General features: G+C 36.0%; 1 protein-coding gene across 2 annotated transcripts in view; it reads left to right on the forward strand.

Annotated features, from left to right (window-relative positions):
• Nucleotides 1-18,289, forward strand: part of ppp3cca (protein phosphatase 3, catalytic subunit, gamma isozyme, a) — a 34,147-nt gene extending 15,858 nt beyond the window's left edge. Inside the window, exons 4-14 of one of the 2 annotated variants that reach the window (XM_052592962.1) lie at nucleotides 967-1,078; nucleotides 6,387-6,532; nucleotides 6,639-6,778; nucleotides 7,663-7,740; nucleotides 7,997-8,091; nucleotides 8,635-8,760; nucleotides 9,633-9,710; nucleotides 11,287-11,371; nucleotides 11,822-11,919; nucleotides 14,099-14,125; nucleotides 15,799-18,289. In XM_052592962.1, coding sequence (XP_052448922.1) covers nucleotides 967-1,078; nucleotides 6,387-6,532; nucleotides 6,639-6,778; nucleotides 7,663-7,740; nucleotides 7,997-8,091; nucleotides 8,635-8,760; nucleotides 9,633-9,710; nucleotides 11,287-11,371; nucleotides 11,822-11,919; nucleotides 14,099-14,125; nucleotides 15,799-15,962 — 1,149 coding nt within the window. In that variant the 3' untranslated portion in view covers nucleotides 15,963-18,289. The remainder of the gene's footprint in view (nucleotides 1-966; nucleotides 1,079-6,386; nucleotides 6,533-6,638; nucleotides 6,779-7,662; nucleotides 7,741-7,996; nucleotides 8,092-8,634; nucleotides 8,761-9,632; nucleotides 9,711-11,286; nucleotides 11,372-11,821; nucleotides 11,920-14,098; nucleotides 14,126-15,798) is intronic. The other variant, XM_052592963.1, reaches the window with a different exon arrangement.
• Nucleotides 18,290-18,339: the final 50 nt, after the last annotated feature.

Genomic DNA, 18,339 nt, shown 5'->3' on the forward strand with positions numbered 1-18,339 from the left:
GAGTGGTGTCTGGGATTTTGCATGCAAATGAAAAGGAAGGGGGTGGGGGGATTAAGATAAATAGATTTTAATGAGGCTGAAAAGAGTGTGTGCATGTACTCTGTACTGTACTTAGACGATCAGGCATCTCACTTAAACGATGAGTGTATTGCCAAGGTTTTTTTGTTGTTTGCTGCCAAGCACGTTCTATACTTTAGTGTGAATTTTAGATGTGTAAATGAACCAAACAAACCTGTTGTTTAGAATAATGTGTCATTTGGAATAATTACCATGTGACCACTCACTCCCAATTACGCAGTCCCTCGTGCACCCAGTTGGCCATCTGTTGAGCACCAAACATTGAAAGGACAGTGATTGTGCTATAATCTTGCCTTTGGGCATTGAAAACAGTCAGATTACCTTAATATGCAATAGAAAAAGTGTCTTTCTTCTACAATAAAGGAAGATTTACAAGAATTACATCTGATTATTTTTTTCTGCTTCCTGTGGCTCAGTTGTAGATCATTACATTAGCAGCACAAAAGGTTGTGGGTTTAATTCCCAGGGGGAACACATGCTAATTAAAAAAATGTGTAGCCTGAATACACTAAGTATCTCTGGATAAAAGTGTCTGCTAAATGCATGAATGTAAATTTCTTAAAGTGTTTTGCTATATATTATATAAGGATAATTAGGATATATAATTTTTACTCAGAAATTACACTAATAAAAATTTTTTTTTAGTTTTCTCTTGGGGAAACATTATTATTATTATTATTATTTTTTTTTTTATCAAATAAGAAAATGAAAGATTGTATAGAATCGATATTTTCATGTATCTGTTTTTATTTCATTTAAATGGGATGTTTTCCATAGTTTGTTGATGTAAAAGACCGGTCTTCATTTTCCTCTCATAGCTGTGGCAACTGACATTAATAATCAAGTATCTTAAGGATTATAACTGTCTCTCTCTCTGTGTTTCTGTAGTGTGTGCTGTTCCTGTGGACTCTGAAGATCAACCACCCCAACACCCTCTTCCTCCTCAGAGGCAACCATGAGTGTCGGCACCTCACAGAATACTTCACCTTCAAACAGGAATGTGAGTGCTGTGGGAATGAAGCATCTAGTGGTGCTGAGAGCTAAGTGATGTGTTGCCTAGCCTTAGCCTTAGGCTTCTTTGATGTCTGGAAAGCTGCATTTTCAGCCAGCTGTCACCAGCTAGCACTTTTGTTTACTGTGCAAACAGTATAAAATTACTCCAGCAGTTAAGCGGTCAAAATTGATTTGCTTTATTAGAGTGGACTCCGTACTGCAGTGTTTCTTAAAGCATATTTGCTTGATATAACTGCAGCAGATTTGTATACTGGGCCAGCTGCTCGTGATGACTGTAACTTCTGTTTACTGCTTTGCCTATGGCTGACATCACATCAGTTTTGTTGGAGTTGGAGGGCCTGTATGGTCTCATTTATCTTGATGCTTGAGAGAACCACTTCAGCAAAATAGCAATAGTTGATTAAATGATTTGAATAGTTATTTTTCACTTAATGTGGGTTAAAACTACACAAGGCAGCTGCTCACGCTGTGAAATGTATTATTACATCAAGTTTGGCTGGAACATATTTACTGTTTCAATTTCCCAGCATGCCAGAATCACACAATATGGTCACTGCCTGGTGGCGCCATTGCTGACAGTTTTGGATTGAATTTAGCAATCTTCCAAGAAGATAAAAAAATTCTGAATAAAAAATTGCAATTTAAAATGCAGTTTACAAATTCCAGGTTTGCTATGCTTGTTTGTAGGGCGGCATAATTTGCCCACAGGTTTTGTGATTTTATATATCAAGGACTATAATAATAATAATTATAATAAATATAATTATCATTATTTGTATTATAAATATTATTATTACTAAAATAAATATTTGAAACAAAATAAATATAATTGGCTTTACTGCAATTTTTTTTAAAGAAATTACAATACTAAGATGTATAGTCTCGATTTATTTATTTTCAAATGTTAAACCATCACTTTGTTTTGTTTTGCTTCTTTTTTGTTTATAAGCACTTCATGTTTTGGAAGATTGGCTCATGTTGTGTTCGCAGAACACATTTATGTTTATGTAATTAAATCACGGGCTTTGTGGTTTTAGTAATACTTTAATATTCCTTATTGTATTATTTTAATAAATTTAGTTTCCATTATTATTTTACAATTGTATCTAATCTAATATTTTATTTCAGCTTTATTTCAATTCAGCCAATAAAAAAAAAAATATCTGTTCACATATTTCCAGTGGATGTCAATGGTTTGGGAAAATTAGACACTTTTAGGACCTTACTGTCTGAAATTGGTCTCTACTCTCCCTAAGATCTAGAGCAATGTTTTAAAGACCAAATGAATATTCCCACTTCTGTGAAAGGCAGTTCATAAAGAGGTCCTGTCTTTGTTTTACGGGCTTTACGTGCTCTGTTTTCTGCAAACAGCACTTTGTCCCTCTGAGAAAACGGGCCAGCAGACGGCTCTATTAGAGTTAGGTTTGTAGAGCACCATGTCTGCTGCCAGAAAGTGTCCAGGTGTGCGTTATTAGTATGCTGCATAGTGAAGTGGCTGGGGCAAATCTGGCTCACAAAGAGACAAACCCGATGATCCGCTGTACACTACATGCAGCATTAATCTCTCATAAATCAGGAGAGGTAATGTCTTTTCATTGTGAAGCCTCTCATTAGCATTCTTTTACAATAATTTATTTAAAGCCTTAATTCAATGCAGCATGACCAGCCAGGATCTCGAATGGAGGCACAAGAAGCTGTTTTGCTTCTTTTCAGGCTTGGATTTATTTACGCTGCAGTTGCTTGCAAAGACGTATTTGTTATCTGAAAGAATACTCCTACATAAAGAATTTCTTCTCTCTCATATGATATAGTAGAACCAGGTTTGCATCTGCTGAGCCCAGAACCCATCTGCCAGGAGGTTATGACAGGACTCCTAAAGCCACTGTTATGAGATCACATGACCAACCTGGACTTATTTTCAGCTGTTGACACCTGAAGTATTCATGCCCTTACATTTTGTCATAGCAGCGGCAGCCACTTTTTTAATTTCATTTTGAACAGCTTGTCACCTGGAATACATAGCCAGTGTGCTACCATTAACTAGTGTGACATAGTGTTTAGTTTATAGGTTTGTATTTGGTTAAATACATGGTCTTAGTCACAGATTGTGCAGTGCACAACTTTAACAAACTACAACAGGTAAAGATATCAGCTGTGTAGATATTAGCATTATCATTAAGAGTTCTCATTTATAATCGATACTAATATTGCTTCTTGTTATCAAAATATTTAGTTTATATGATGTGATCTGTTAATGCGTGAACTTTATATTATTTGTACCACACATGCCATTAAAAAAAATCACTATAAGCTTTGTGCTCTTTTAACTTTTAATAAGCAAAGTATCAGTTCAAGCGGCACATAAACCTGTCGTTTTTTCTCTTTACGACTATAGTACAAATTAAAGCTGAATGGACATCAAATGATATATTATAAGTTAGCCTGCGGTACAGCTTACTGAAATGTCTCATGTAATCGATCATTAAGTGTTTTAAACTTCAGAAAATGAGTAAAACTTGTAAACAATGCCACAAACCATTTACCTCAGAATAACCATTCGCCGTTCCAGAACCATAAGCTCATCTAGAAATAACTATAAATGGGAGCATCTGCTAAATTTATGCACGGTATATTTGTACTTTAACCTGTTGTCGACGTAAGAAAGAATGCAAGAAGCTAAAGATAAGATTTAACACCTCCTATATAATTGGATGTTACTAATGAAGGAAAACAGACTGGATGTGTTGAGCTCAAACTACACTCAATGGCCAAGTGATGCTGATTTAGTTATGGTCTGTGATATTGGCACAGATTTTGTACAATACACCATTCTTTGTGATTGTATATTGTTCTCATGTTGGAAAAGACGTTTAGTTCCCACTTTACGTGAACCTTAGTTCCCAGGGCATCTACAAGATGGGTTAAAATGCCGATAAAGACTAGAAAAGATGAGGCATAAACGCATGACAGTATGACTGAAATGTTAAAGTGATAAAAAAGTAAATAAAACATGTTTATTTTGTGGCACTTAAAAAATAATCGGGTTCCTTTTATCTATTTTGTTTGTCTGGGGTCCTGTTATAAAAGAATACTGAAGTGCAAACTTGAATGCTTTAATGCTTTCACATGCAGAGTGAGAGTGCTTTAGAGTGCTTATTCTGACCCTCTTAAATTTCTTTGTAATTTCATGATTGCTTCTATTGTTTTTATTTATTTATTTTTTCAAGTGTTCAGTGTTTTGAGAAGCATTTGTGGTATACTTTTAGTGTTTCTTTAATATCTGTTCTAAACTTGGATGTCATATTTAAGTACATTTAAAATGCATTACATTTTAAAATGCAGTTTTGCAAAGCACACCAGGGGTGGCATGTTTCGGCAAAAACTGTTCGGCAGACCATGCCACCCCTTAAGCACACGGTTATAAATACATTATATTTTAAGATTATCAAAACAATAATTTAAATTTGATTTCATTAATAGATTACTTGCAACTGCTACCAGAAGCACATTCAATGTTTGTTTGTTTTTGTTTTTTGCAAGCTTATACCAGCCTTTTTTAAAAAAAAATCTTTGTTAATATAATAGAAGTTCATATTATATTACGCTAGATTGTTTTATACTTATGCTTCTTGGTAAAATCCCGATTAAATTAAAATGAAGGTTCTTTTGAAGGTCTGATTAAATCCCTGATTTAAGTGGTACCACTCCAATCTGTTGTGCTTGAAATGAGCACTGTTTGCTCTTAAGCTCATAATAGCATTGCTATTGTGCTCTGCATAACAAAGATGGAGGTGGTTTCATGGCTGAATGTTCAGTGGAAGCCCAAGTGCTCTCCATGTGACCTCGTTCGAAGAGCGAATGTGTAATATGGTTTGTTGAATAACCCAGCTGTATTTAGTGGAAACCAGAAGACAAGACTAATGAGACTACTTCAGTCCAGATACTGAAGTATTAATAAGCTTAATCAGCAGCTGAATTAAGGATTCACATTGCACTAATTAGGCTCATTTGAATTAAATTGAATAGTCCCTGCTTCTTTTGTGTCTGCTGGCAGGCAGGATTTGTCGCTTTAGGTGTAGTTATTACTGTGTAGTTATGACTACATGTGACATCATGGAATATTATTATACACAAGTAATTTAACATGGTCTTGATAATGAAACTTTGTATTGACTTTGATATTGTAAAACAGAATTGTAAATAATACAATTGAGAAATGTACAAAACTCATTTAAACAGCAGCACATGGAGTTGTTTTGATAAATTCATCAATAACACACATTTTTTTTGTAAGCAATATAATGGAATAATTTTTAAGGTTTTGTTTTGTTTTTGTTTTTTTGTATTCCAAGTACTGTTCTGAGGTTGGGAGCAGTAAATTGTTTTTTAAAGAAAATAATTTTTATTTGGAGCATGGATGAATTAGAGTTTTTCTTTAATGATCTTACAAAACATGTCTTTTTCAAATAAATACTGCTCTTTTGAACTTTATGATCATCATCTGAAAAACGGTTCTGAAAAAAAAAAGATGTTTTCAACATTAAAATAAGAAATATTTGTTGAGCTGTCACAATAATAAATTACGTTTGCAAATAAATAAAAATAGACAACAGTTATTTTAAATTGTAAAAATATTTCATAGTGTTCCTGTTTTACTGTATTTTTACTATACTTTCAGATAAATAGCCTTTGTGAGCACAAGATTATTTTGAAAAAATGCATTTATTTGTGCTTGATAGTGTGTGGAAATCAAACTGAATCGTTCTGCTTTTGTACTGGATCAAAAACCAGTGAATTGAACTTTCAACTCAAATATTCACACTTTTAATTTAGATGTATTTGGACACATCCTTTATTAGGTTATTTCATAAAGTGGTTGGGACAAAATCAGTCATGGCAAAAAATGCTGACGATATGTCCCACCTATCATAAACAGCCTATGATCATTATCTGTTTTCCTTACATTAATTGCTTGTGTAAATGTCAAGGTCAACCTATGATAAAAATTACTGGATGATCGACATACTGCCCATATAACGGACGATGTAATATGTTGTAATATCGATTGCTTCATGTTCAAGCTGTGTATTATTATTATTATTATTATTATTATTATTATTATATGTAGTATTATTTATTTAATGAAATAAAAGCAACTGTACAGCTCAGTGTATCATATATGTTCTTCAGCGATACGCTGAGGGAAGGAGAAATTGATCTCCCCGGGGTTTTCTTGACTTCTGTGCTCTGAACTCTTAATGTAGTCATACTTGTCTGTCTTTGTTTCCCTACAGGTAAAATCAAGTATTCCGAGAGGGTTTATGACGCATGTATGGAGGCCTTTGACTGCTTGCCTCTTGCAGCTCTTCTAAACCAGCAGTTCCTCTGTGTACATGGTGGCCTCTCACCAGAAATCAACTGCTTAGATGACATCAGAAAAGTAAGCAGCTGTTTATGTTCTCTCCTTTTCCTTCCAGCCTTTTTTTTTAATAAGAAAACAAGATGTGTTCATGCCTCTTTCTTTCTTTGTCTGCTGTGTTTTGCAGTTAGACAGGTTTAAGGAGCCCCCGGCATTTGGGCCTATGTGTGATTTGATCTGGGCCGACCCGGGAGAGGACTACGGCAGTGAGAAGACGGCAGAGCATTTTAACCACAACTCAGTCAGAGGCTGCTCCTATTTCTTCAGGTACAGGAGCTGAGCTTTGTTCACTGGGTTAGATCTCCCGGAGTTTGGAGAAAATTACAGATTTATTCAACATCTGTTTCTGTTTAATTACTGTTTCATGATACATTTTGTTTATCCCTTTTTTTCTATACATAAAAGACAATTGAAAAGTATGAAAAATATTGAAGGCATAATAATAATAATAATAATAATAATAATAAAAGTTATCTTCATATAAAAACAAAATAGAAGTTTGTAATGCAAATTATATTTTCATTAATACATAGTTGTAATTTATGCAAAGAAAAATCATTGGTTGAAGATAGCTTATTTTGAAACAATTATTAGTTATGTAACGTTTACATGAGCAATCAATTACTTTATTAATTAATTTTTTAACAACCATAAAAAATAAAACTCAAGCCCTTACTGTATTGAGGAAAAAAGATGCATGGAATATTACTGTAAAACCTTTTTCTTTTGCGTTTTTCTTCGACCAGATTCTTTGTACGTGCCTCATAAACGTGTAACTGAGTCATTCAGGAATCTGTGAGTCGGTGCAGAAACTCCTGGAAATAACCTGATCGGTGTCACCCAGCTGGTTTCGTTCTGGGTGTATATATATAAGTGTGTTTATTCACTGTTTGCTTGTCCAGCTGGCATTTGTTTGTGCCACGCCAGCTGAATGCTAACAAAGTGCAGGTGGTGGTCTGTTAGTTTGAGAGTTCACTGTGTTGAGACTTGAAGAGAACCCCAACAAGCCGTATTCAGAAAATAATCCAGTACATTGGCCTGTGCTCCGTTAAGTATGAGCAAGAGGGGTTGAGATGTTTAAAGGGCTGGAAGCTTGCTTGTGGCCTGTCATTATGAGACCCTCAGAAGTTTGTCTTTCTCTTGTTTGACAGTTATGCAGCAGTCTGTGACTTTCTGACAAACAACAACCTGTTGTCAGTGATTAGAGCACATGAAGCACAGGACGCAGGGTAAGTATTGATTATGATGTTTCATGAACGTGAGATTGAAAATGTTTGGTTGTTCTGTGATAATTTGATCTTTTGCCAATTTAATTTAAATCCATCTGTGTCTGCCAGTTAAAGAAAAAACCATCTGCAACAGATTATAAGAGCAGATTATCTAACAGTGACTGAGAGCACTTCCTGGATTGATCTACACTAGATGCATTTTTGGCACGCTGAGCTAATATACATCTTAAGAGGTTTGTGTGTGTTTCTGTTTCAGGTACAGGATGTACAGAAAAAGTCAGACAACAGGCTTCCCTTCATTAATTACCATTTTCTCAGCACCAAATTACCTAGATGTCTATAACAACAAAGGTATGTTATGTTATGTTTAAGTGTGTTTGCCATATATTTCGTTCAGGTTTTCGCAAACTTTTTTTTTTTTTTTTTTTTTCATAACCTCAAACTGTTCTCAGACCCTCATTTTTACTCTGGAAACTTAAATCGTAGCACCTTTGATAAATCATTATGAGTGATCTCATTGAATGCACAATCAATTTAGCAGTCCCGTAATCTCAGCTAATAAGAATGAGTTTTATTTATACATGTAAATAATTTATGATAAACTACTGATTTCATATATTTATTGTTGGACTGTGACCGCTGATATCATATATTTATTGTTGGACTTTGACCGCTGATATCATATATTTATTGTAGGACTGTTGGATTGCTGAAGGATAATGCAACAATTGCCAGCAGTGCAAAGAAAAAATATACACTGCAACTCTGCAGTAATTGTTGCCATATACTGACTCTAAATTGTCTAAAAATGTAGACAGTTCGTGAACCTTTCTTTTTTGTTTTCTGTTGGTTTAAATGACTGTGCATGACTTCTCCCCATGTTTTCCTCCTCAGCGGCTGTATTGAAATATGAAAACAATGTCATGAACATTAGGCAGTTCAACTGCTCTCCTCACCCGTACTGGTTACCCAACTTTATGGATGTGTTTACGTGGTCGCTGCCCTTTGTGGGCGAGAAAGGTAGGTGTCCAAACTCAGACCTGAAGCCAGGATTGTGATTTTTAGGGACTGTGAGAATTGGGATGGGTATCGTTAAGGTTTTAACGGTATTACTACTCTTACCGATACTGCTTAACGGTCCGGTACTTTAACGGTATTCTTATCGGTACTTTGTGTTGTTATTTTGTGTTGTGTTAGGCAGTCGAAAACTTAGCATTTTTCTGTCTGCACATAATGCACTTTTGAAAGATGCTTTGACAGATTGCTTGAAAAAACGGGCTTGTCGCACCACTTGCATGTGTTTGGTGAGAGAAAATGTGCACGATAACATTATTAAGCAAAAATACATAGTACATTAATTTTTTCCCCTCCAGTATCGAAAGCAGAACCGATACCGTCAGATCTTACGGATACTACGTTCTTTCATAAGTTAGCCCCAGGGCCATTTTAATAACAGGTTTCGGTACCCATCCCTATGTGAGACTGAGGTGGTTTGTAGTATTTGACAGGCTATGTAGAGGATAGGCAAAAACGACCTTGTTGATGGTGTGTCTTTGGTGGCTGACTGTGTCCTCTCAGTGGGAAGAATACAGAAAAACTCGAACCTGAAATGTCATATTTGTGCGAGCGTGTTCAAGGTCACCTTTTACAAAATTATTTGAAACCTTTTGAGCCTTTCCATCTTTTTTTTTTTTTTTTGCTTTGTTTAAAGTGTAAATGGCTGTAAAGCACACATATTTTGTTATAGAACTTCGAATGGAATTTTAAAGAGAAGCTCTAGGAACATTGGACCACTAGATAAAGAACTCTACGGACAATGTCTTGTAAAATATCAGCTTATATTGCTGATCTAACAATGTTTTATTTTTTTTTATTTTTTTATTTTTTTACAGTGACTGAGATGTTGGTGAATGTCTTAAACATCTGCTCTGATGATGAACTCATGTCAGAGGGAGACGACTTATGTGAAGGTAAGGTTGTTCACAAATGCATGTATAATATAATTGAGATTACTTAAAGTTTGGTAAGCTGACAACCACTTTATTTGCTTATTATTTGCCCTTGCTTCACAATCAGTGACAATTGAATGCAGAACAGCTTGAATGTGCTTGCCTGAGTGTGTGTGTGAGTGCATCTGTCTGTCTGGTCATCATCAGTGTAGACAGCAGGTCCACAGAAGTGTCCAACTGTCATTCTGGCTGTCTAAGATGCTTTCCCCGGAGGTCTGATGTCTGCTTATGTTGTCCCTTGATACTTCCTGCTTAGTCTGTTGTTGAGAGGAGAATTCGCATGATGGTGCACTCTTATATAAAAGCATTAGTTATTAGTATTCTTCCAATATTTCACAATACTAAACTATGTTCTATTTTAATGTATTTTTAGATGTATTGAATAGACTATGCAGGATTGTGGTTTTCACCTTGTGTAATTATTGTACACGGAAACAGATCTGCTTAAATAATTAGAGCGAGGGTGTGACACCCTTCTGCAAATATTCCCAAGCCCACGCAAGGCTTACAAAATGCTCTCCAAGCTCCCCTGTTTTCTCATATGAGTAATTCCTAACATTTAGACCAATAAAAGTTATTGTACAAATCTACTAATGCAAGATTGCGAGTTTTAAAAAAGGTGATATCAGCATTTCCTCATATTTGGAATATTTAATTTAGTTTTCTGATTAATAAAAGCTAAAATAATAATAAATATGATTGAATTATTGTTAAAAAAAAATAATGGTAACAAAATATATTTTGCAGAAAATTTTATCCAAAGCAACTTATTATTAATTATTGTCCTCATCATTATTATTAGTAATATATTTCTGTCACAATGTCTTTATTTTTGCATAGCATTTTCCAGCATTCTGATTAAAATCAAGCTACTGTGGCTGAAGACTAAAGACATGGCAACATATATATATATATATATATATATATATATATATATATACACACACACACACACACACACACACACACTTGTATCGTAAAATAATAATAATACTTTTTAGAGTAACGGTTTCAAATGCGGTTTAAAATGCAGTTGTCATAACTGTCAAAATAAACACAGTTGACCTATCGTAAGCCCCTCCCCTCAAACTCAGATGAGCCAATGGCAGTTGAGTATCAGCTGCATGGGGACGGGACTCAGACGCTTTAAGTTTCAGCACCATAGAGAAACATTGGAAGATCCAAAGCTTTCATTGGTTTGATGGTGTTTACAAGATGGGAAAAATTAAAAAATGTTGTGCCTGGGGTACTTGTAACGCTGATTCCAGGTATCCTGAGAGGATGGGCATTCTGTGTCCAAAATTCCAAAACATCCTGGGACAAGGTTCTCACACTGTCATTGTAAGACTCTGTTTGTTTGTCTGAGTTAGCAACAGTAACTAAGGGGAGCAGGGCTTACCGGTTGGTCAGTTATTGCTCAGGATGTCAGTCTGATTCTTAGCGTCTCCACGTTTTTGGTTCTTCCCTCCTTGACTTTTTGTGGGTCAAAGGTAATAAGGTTTAACAGTGTTTTGATGCTGGTTTTGTGTTGGTGCAGGTGGAACTCCAGCTGTCCGTAAGGAAGTGATCAGAAATAAGATTCGTGCCATTGGGAAAATGGCCAGAGTCTTTTCTGTTCTCAGGTCAGTCTGCAAGCAATTTTGTGTTTGTGTGTGTGTGTGTGTGTGCATGTGTATATATATATTCCCTGTGCGGCTTGGTAATTATCATTACAGTTTATCAAAAAGAAAAAAAAATTGTGTAAAATGCTGGGAAAACCTTCCATGTACAATGAAGTTTTGTTTTAACACCGACCACACGCTCACACCCTTTCCTCCATTAGGATTAATGAGCTGGCATCAGTGAGTCATCATGTGGAGTAGCGATCTAATTATATTACACATTATTCCAGATGAACAATGCCATAGATAATGGAGGAACAGAGGACAGCTTGAAGTCTTTTGTCTTTGGTTTTCAAATTACCATATATTTCCTCTTTCTCCCCCACCACAACCTAATTGATTATGTTCCATTTGGTTCTTTGAACACAACTGTAATACTGTGTATGTGTGTGTGTGTGTGTTATGTTTCAGGGAAGAGAGCGAGAGTGTACTGACCCTCAAAGGGCTCACCCCAACCGGAACGCTACCTCTAGGAGTGTTGTCTGGAGGCAAGCAGACCCTACAGAATGGTAAGTGAGCATGTTTGTGGTTTTGTAATGGTAAGTTTGTAAAGTGGGTTTGCAGGCCTCTCGCATCCAACCACGGAAGCCGTACTGGATCATCATCATCGCCACATGTGACCCAGCACTGCTCTCATCACCCTCTTACAGAAGCAGAAAGTACCAGTATGCAGCAGCTAGAACAAGCTTTGGCATGTGAGATGCTAATGATAATGATGATCTGCCTCACCTCCTCGTGCTGAAAGGCATCAGGGCTCATAGTGGCATACTGGTGAGGGCTGTGCTCTCCATTTCCATCGCGTGAGCTTTCCTGGGCTGTATCCAGCTGCTTAATTCACTTCTTAGCAACTTTGCGGCACTAGCTGCAAAATCACTGCCCAGACCCCCAGCTGCACAGATCCACATTGCTGGTCTTTTAAACGAGTAAATCTCATGAATTCGTCTGGGTCAAAAACCATCCAAATGCAAATATATATATATATTTGCATTTGGACCTTATTTGGACATCACAACTATTAACTTTCTCCCAAAAATGAAAATCTGTATTGTTTTGCTTTTGCTCATATCGGTCTCAAAATGTGGTTTATTGTCTGGAAAATAGTGTCTCAAATTCAATTTGAATTTGATTCAATATTATCACAATTATACAAACAGCACAGTAGAGCTTTTATCTGCACTATGAACACCTGTTATATCCTGTCTTCCACCTATGAACTAATGTAATGTTTACACTGATTATTTGCCTGTGTGCTGTGTAAAGCCCTTCCTTTGTAGACTCATGTTAAACCATGTGATTTAGCCACCTGCGCTACAGAGACTCAGAGAGGCAATCAGAGGCTGATTGTCATGAGAGCCGCATCAAGACTCTCTGGATTGACCTGTAGGCGAATCTGTTGGCGAGGTGTCCAGGACTAAAGGTCATTAAAGGCCAGTAGCGTAGGGAACTTTGTACAAGTGAGCAGTGATGGAGTGAGAAAGGGCAATCAAAGGGAGACAGTGGGTGGATGTCACTATTCCAAGTACATATAGAAAATTCAGTGACCTTTAAGAGGCTGGCTTCATTGTCTGTATGGGTCAGACATCAAGCCAGCTAGACCTGCAGAACAGAGAGGAGTATTAAAGAAACTAAGAGGTTAGCCTGATCTTACTACAAGACCTTAGGACAATAAGACATTTCCAGCTATAAGCATATAGTTATGTTATATAGAAAATAATATGTTAGGAGATGGTTTGGTTTTCTGACTACCACGCTCTCACTTCAGCCGACACAGCATTGAATAGTTGTGTCTGCCTGAATTTCTTACCTCTAGAAAACCTCCAAATCAGAGATCAATTCACATATATTTAATATATAAATATTTTGTATACAAGATCTCTGTATTTATTGTTAAAATTAATATTAAGATTAAAATACTTCAAAGTTGAAATATTGAAATATTTATATTTAAATGTTTAGTCTTGTGTTATTAACACATTTTATAAATAAAATAAAAATAAACCGTGGGCCTACTTTTTGTCAAGAATGTCAGATATTTAAAAAGCAGCATTTATATTTTTGTTTGTTTGTTTTTTTAAGTTTAATATATACATAGCAATATAGTGTAATTCATTATTTTTGATTGTGCTCACAGGCATAATGTGTCAACTTGTCTATGTCGAAATGATAAAGAAATTGTATGAGATCTAAAGCTAATTTCATTAAATGTCTACTGCATTTAAGGTTCTCTTTGTGAAAGTGATGATAATTCAAAAGATTGCGCTATAAATTAATTTGAGTCCAATCCTGTAGTCTCAGTTTAATTAAACAATGTTCAATTCATTGACTCCTATGTGTCAGTATTTATAATATTCAACACATTATTTGAGTATTGTAATTCATGTAATAACATCTGAACATGTATTTCAGTGATACATAAACTTTGATTTATTTCGTTTTGTAGCCTGTTTTGCCCTACTACTGAACAATACTGCTGAACAGTCACTCTGGTTGTAAAGAACTAACTGCCTTTTCTCTCACTAACTGCTCTTTGCACTGTTTATATTACTGTTGGGTTCTTTAAAACTACAAATATAACTGCATTACTGTGGTGTGTGGGGTTTAACATGCTTGGGGTGTAATGTAATCACACTGATATAACTTCTCTCTCCATTCATTTTGGGCTACTTCCTGCTGCTCTTGCTAATGCAGCAGCCATAGAAGCAAAGGAGGGTCGAGGTACGCTGGCAGTACTGTGTCATATCCTGCCCCTACATGCTGTGCTTTCTTCTTTCTCCTTTGTGTCTTTCTGTGCCTTGCCGTTCACCTCAGCGTCTGTCTGTGTGTCTCAAACGAATCATGGAAAATCTGTATTCTTGCACCACCATATTTTTGTGAATAAAATCGAAAGCAGCCTAACAAAGCGGTTCTCGTTCCATAAAGGCACTTCTTTCCCATATGAGAATCAGATTTTACCAAAGAGCCAGAAATTACTCCGGGTCGACATTTGTAATGATAAATGATGGATGCGGACACTTGAAGTGAGGGAATGAGGCTTTTAGTCCCAGCTCTGCTTCACCTCATTAATTTGCTGTTTCCTGTTGACCAGATGAGTTTACTGGTTAGTTCCGGGCCCTGGCTAGAGCGTGCTAATTCCCATCCTGCCATGCGATTGGCGGGGAGGCCAAGACCTCCCTCCACCAAGCATTTTCAGATTCTAATCTCGTTACGACTCTGCGCTCCTAAGACTGTCTCTTCCTGTTCACGCGTAACACTCTTGCCTAAGGCCTCTCGCCCGCTGCTGTAATGTACAGAGGCTCTAAGCTATTGTGCAAGCAAGCACAAATAAACACAATGGCATGAAATGTTTTTACTGGTGTTGAGTAGGTATCTTGTGTTTGCATTGTCAACTGGAACCAGTCATGATTCACCTTGGCAGTGTTTTCAAAAATGCTATAGGACATAATGTGCCTGTTAGTTGTGCAAGAATCAGCTTTCCTGTTCGTGCATGTTGGTTGGTTGGATACGTGTTCAGCTCTTTTTGTGGTTTAAAGTATGAGTGATACGAGACGTCATATTCCATCAGAATATTCAAATGAATTGGCACACAATCCCCATTTTTTTGTGTGCCGTAAATAATACACTCAGTCTTTTTTTCTCTCTGTATTTGCACAATATAAAATGTCTACAATGTTACATATGACCTGATTTTATTTATGTAAAAATATATTTGTAATATATTTTACTGCATCTCATAATTGTAAAACTGCAGTTGTTGCCACCATTTTTTACTAAGACTTTGTTTTAAAAAAAAAAAAAAAAAAATCTATATTATGGTCTTTTTCCTGTAGCTGAAACATCGCTATACTAATTTACTAGACATACTGTACACTACTGTTGAAAAGTTTGGCATTTGTAAAAAAAAAAATAATAATAGTAATAATTAATTAATACTTTAACAAAGATGCATTAAATTGATCAAAAGTGGCAGTAAAGACATTAATGTTGAAGTAAAGAAGTTTATAAAGATTTTTATTTCAAATAAATGCTGTACGTTTGACAAATGCTTGCCAGTCCCAAACCTTTGAACTGTAGTGTACACAGAAAAATAAATGAGGTAGACACTTGGTGTTGTGTATCATGTGACATGTATTGTATGTGACATATGAAATTTAAAATTGAGTTCAATTCCACAGTTGCATATACTTGGTTAAATCATTCTAGGAATAGACTTTTTGGTCACTGCAAATGCCTAAAGGTTAAATTCTTTCTGTAATTGGCATATCGTATGCTAGCACTGCTGGATCACTGTCTCAATTTAATTTAAATTTTTTATTAACACTGAAGTTATCAATAATCTTCATGCACATTTTCCTAACTACCTCATTTTCATTGATTTTTTTTCCTGGTAGCCATCCAAGGCTTCTCTCCTACAAGGAAAATCCGCAACTTCGAAGAAGCCCGTGGCCTGGACCGAATAAACGAACGGATGCCTCCTCGGCGGGACGGCCAGCAACCTGACGGTACCACAGTTAACGCCACCAACGAGAAAAACGGCACTGATGGCAATGTGTAAAGAGGAGATTTTGCACTCTTCCTCTGCTCCATAGCATTTTCTCTTTCTCTGCCACGTTCTCCACAAGATAGAGCCCTCAACTGCCGGATCCTGCAGAGGAGGGCCTGAGATGTGGAGAGGAATCATTCCACAAGACAGAGAGAGAAATCACTTACAACTAAGTACAAACATGAGATTTTATTTATTGAATGAAATGTATTAGATGTACTAGATAGCAACATTTTAAAGATGAGTGAACATTTGAAAGTGTGCAAAAAAACAGGTATACAGTCACAATGTGTCAACCTTTAAAGTTCAACTACAGTTTTGCAACTCGAGAACAGAGATATGGGTTCAAGATGGTGTACAGATCGGAAGATCTAGTTAATCCCAGTTTTATAATATTTTATGTCACAATGTATTTGGCAAGGGATGGTTTGAATATACTAATGTATGTTATCAAGAAATGTCTGTAAGGGATCTATTAAGACAAAACAAACTTAAAGGAAATAAGTTCTACTGGAAAATATTTTATATACCTGTTCAAGTAAGATTCAGACTAAATGAACATATTAGCTGCTTTGGGTTCCACATGTCTATTTCTACATGGAAAAACTAGCATTTATATAAATTCTTGTCCGATTACAGCCAGATGACACACCACATGTAAGTAGCCATAACATTGATCTTCAATAGGAGTTGTTTGATTTTACTTGCATGAGTGAAAAAAGCAAAAGCAAAGCATGTCTTTTGAAAGCACTGTCACAATCACATAATCAAACTTCTGCATCTTTTTGTCTCTTATGAAACGATCATTGGGCTAACTTTCAGACAAGACTTACTTTTCCTTATTTCATGTCTGCAACACTTATCTTATTACTGTTTCTTAAAAAAGATTATAGTTGAGATTGCCACGCAACAAACCAGTTTTAATATACAGTGAAATTTGTTAGCATGCCTATAAGCTCATGTACACGTATAACAGCCAACGTGGGACGTGTGAAGTTGCTTTGATCGACTCAAAAGCCAAAGTCTTTTTTTGTGCTGTGATGAGTTCGCTGCCAGAGCTCTATCCAACCCCATTTGAGGGAATGATGATGAGGTAATGGGGACAGTCTGAAGAATATTGCACTAAATGCAAGTCATTGTAAATAGAGAACACCTAAACGTAACAGGTAAAAAGCAGGAAGTCCTGTTCTCTCTTTAAAGAATGTCCTCCAGGCTTAATGCAAAGTATTCATCTTTCACTGAGAGACTGCTCGTACAGACTCGATTTCATCCCGTTTTTGCTCGAGACATTAACAAAGCATGTTGAGTTTGATAAATGTGTCACAAACTGACTTGGTGGTTTGAGCTGTAACACTATGTGAGGTATTGTGGTAAGGTTTTTTTTTTTTTTTTTTTACGCTGCTTTTTTTAACAGGTTTAGGGAAAATTGTGGTGTGTTTCCACCTACTGTTGAGATACAGAACTTTTAAGAGACTATGGAGGAAGAGCATTAAGCCTTTTAATGCATGTTTTATTCATTTGAACAGGAGCAGAAGGTTCATCTGGTTTTAAAGCAGGTTTTTAGTTTTTGATTTTGCGATGGGGTTAAATGTCTGATGCTATGCACGAGCAATGCACCCCATTTTCTGAAAGCATTTGAAATGTACGTTTTAGACAACAGTTAATTTTGTAAAATGTATTTGCGTGTGTGGATTTTATTTTTTAAATACAGAACCAGTTCTTCACATGAGACTGATTTAAAAAGAGTTAATTTTTTCATCCCAAAAGCATTCAAATCTTATAATACTGACTAATATGTCAAGCTCATCTTTAGGTGTATGAATTCAGCTTTAATGAGAAATAAATATGTGATTGCAGTGCGACCTTCCAGCATACAGCATTTCTTGAAGTGTGTATGTGTGTTTTGCATGATCAAATTAGTGCAGTATGTCTGTGGACTCCAAAGGGAAAATTTGCTACATTTATTTGCATGTATTTCGAATGATACCAATGGAAGTACTGAGATTATCAGGTATACAGTTTACCTTGAAAGTTTAAACGGTGTGTGGGCTGGTCTTGGTGTACTGGCAACCTGAATTTCTTTAGTGGAAGAAAGAAGAAGTTTGAATCTCTTAAGTTTCTGTTTGCAATGAAATGTTGAGTATTAGGCCTTCACAGGCTCAGAGATTCAATGAAGTCCCTGAAACACATCTGTGGGAATGTGTAGAAATGTTTATGCACAACTATAGCATAATTAAAAATACTATGTGGGGATTTCATTGAACAACCATTTTATCAAGTGCTTGATATTATGTAGATGTATCAGTTACGACGACAAATAAAAACTGAAATACTGTGGACCTCATGTTTGGTCGTATTTTCTTTTAAAAGCAGTCGCCTGAATGTGATT

Source organism: Carassius gibelio, chromosome A5 (assembly GCF_023724105.1).
Source record: "Carassius gibelio isolate Cgi1373 ecotype wild population from Czech Republic chromosome A5, carGib1.2-hapl.c, whole genome shotgun sequence".
Classification (NCBI taxonomy): domain Eukaryota; kingdom Metazoa; phylum Chordata; class Actinopteri; order Cypriniformes; family Cyprinidae; genus Carassius; species Carassius gibelio.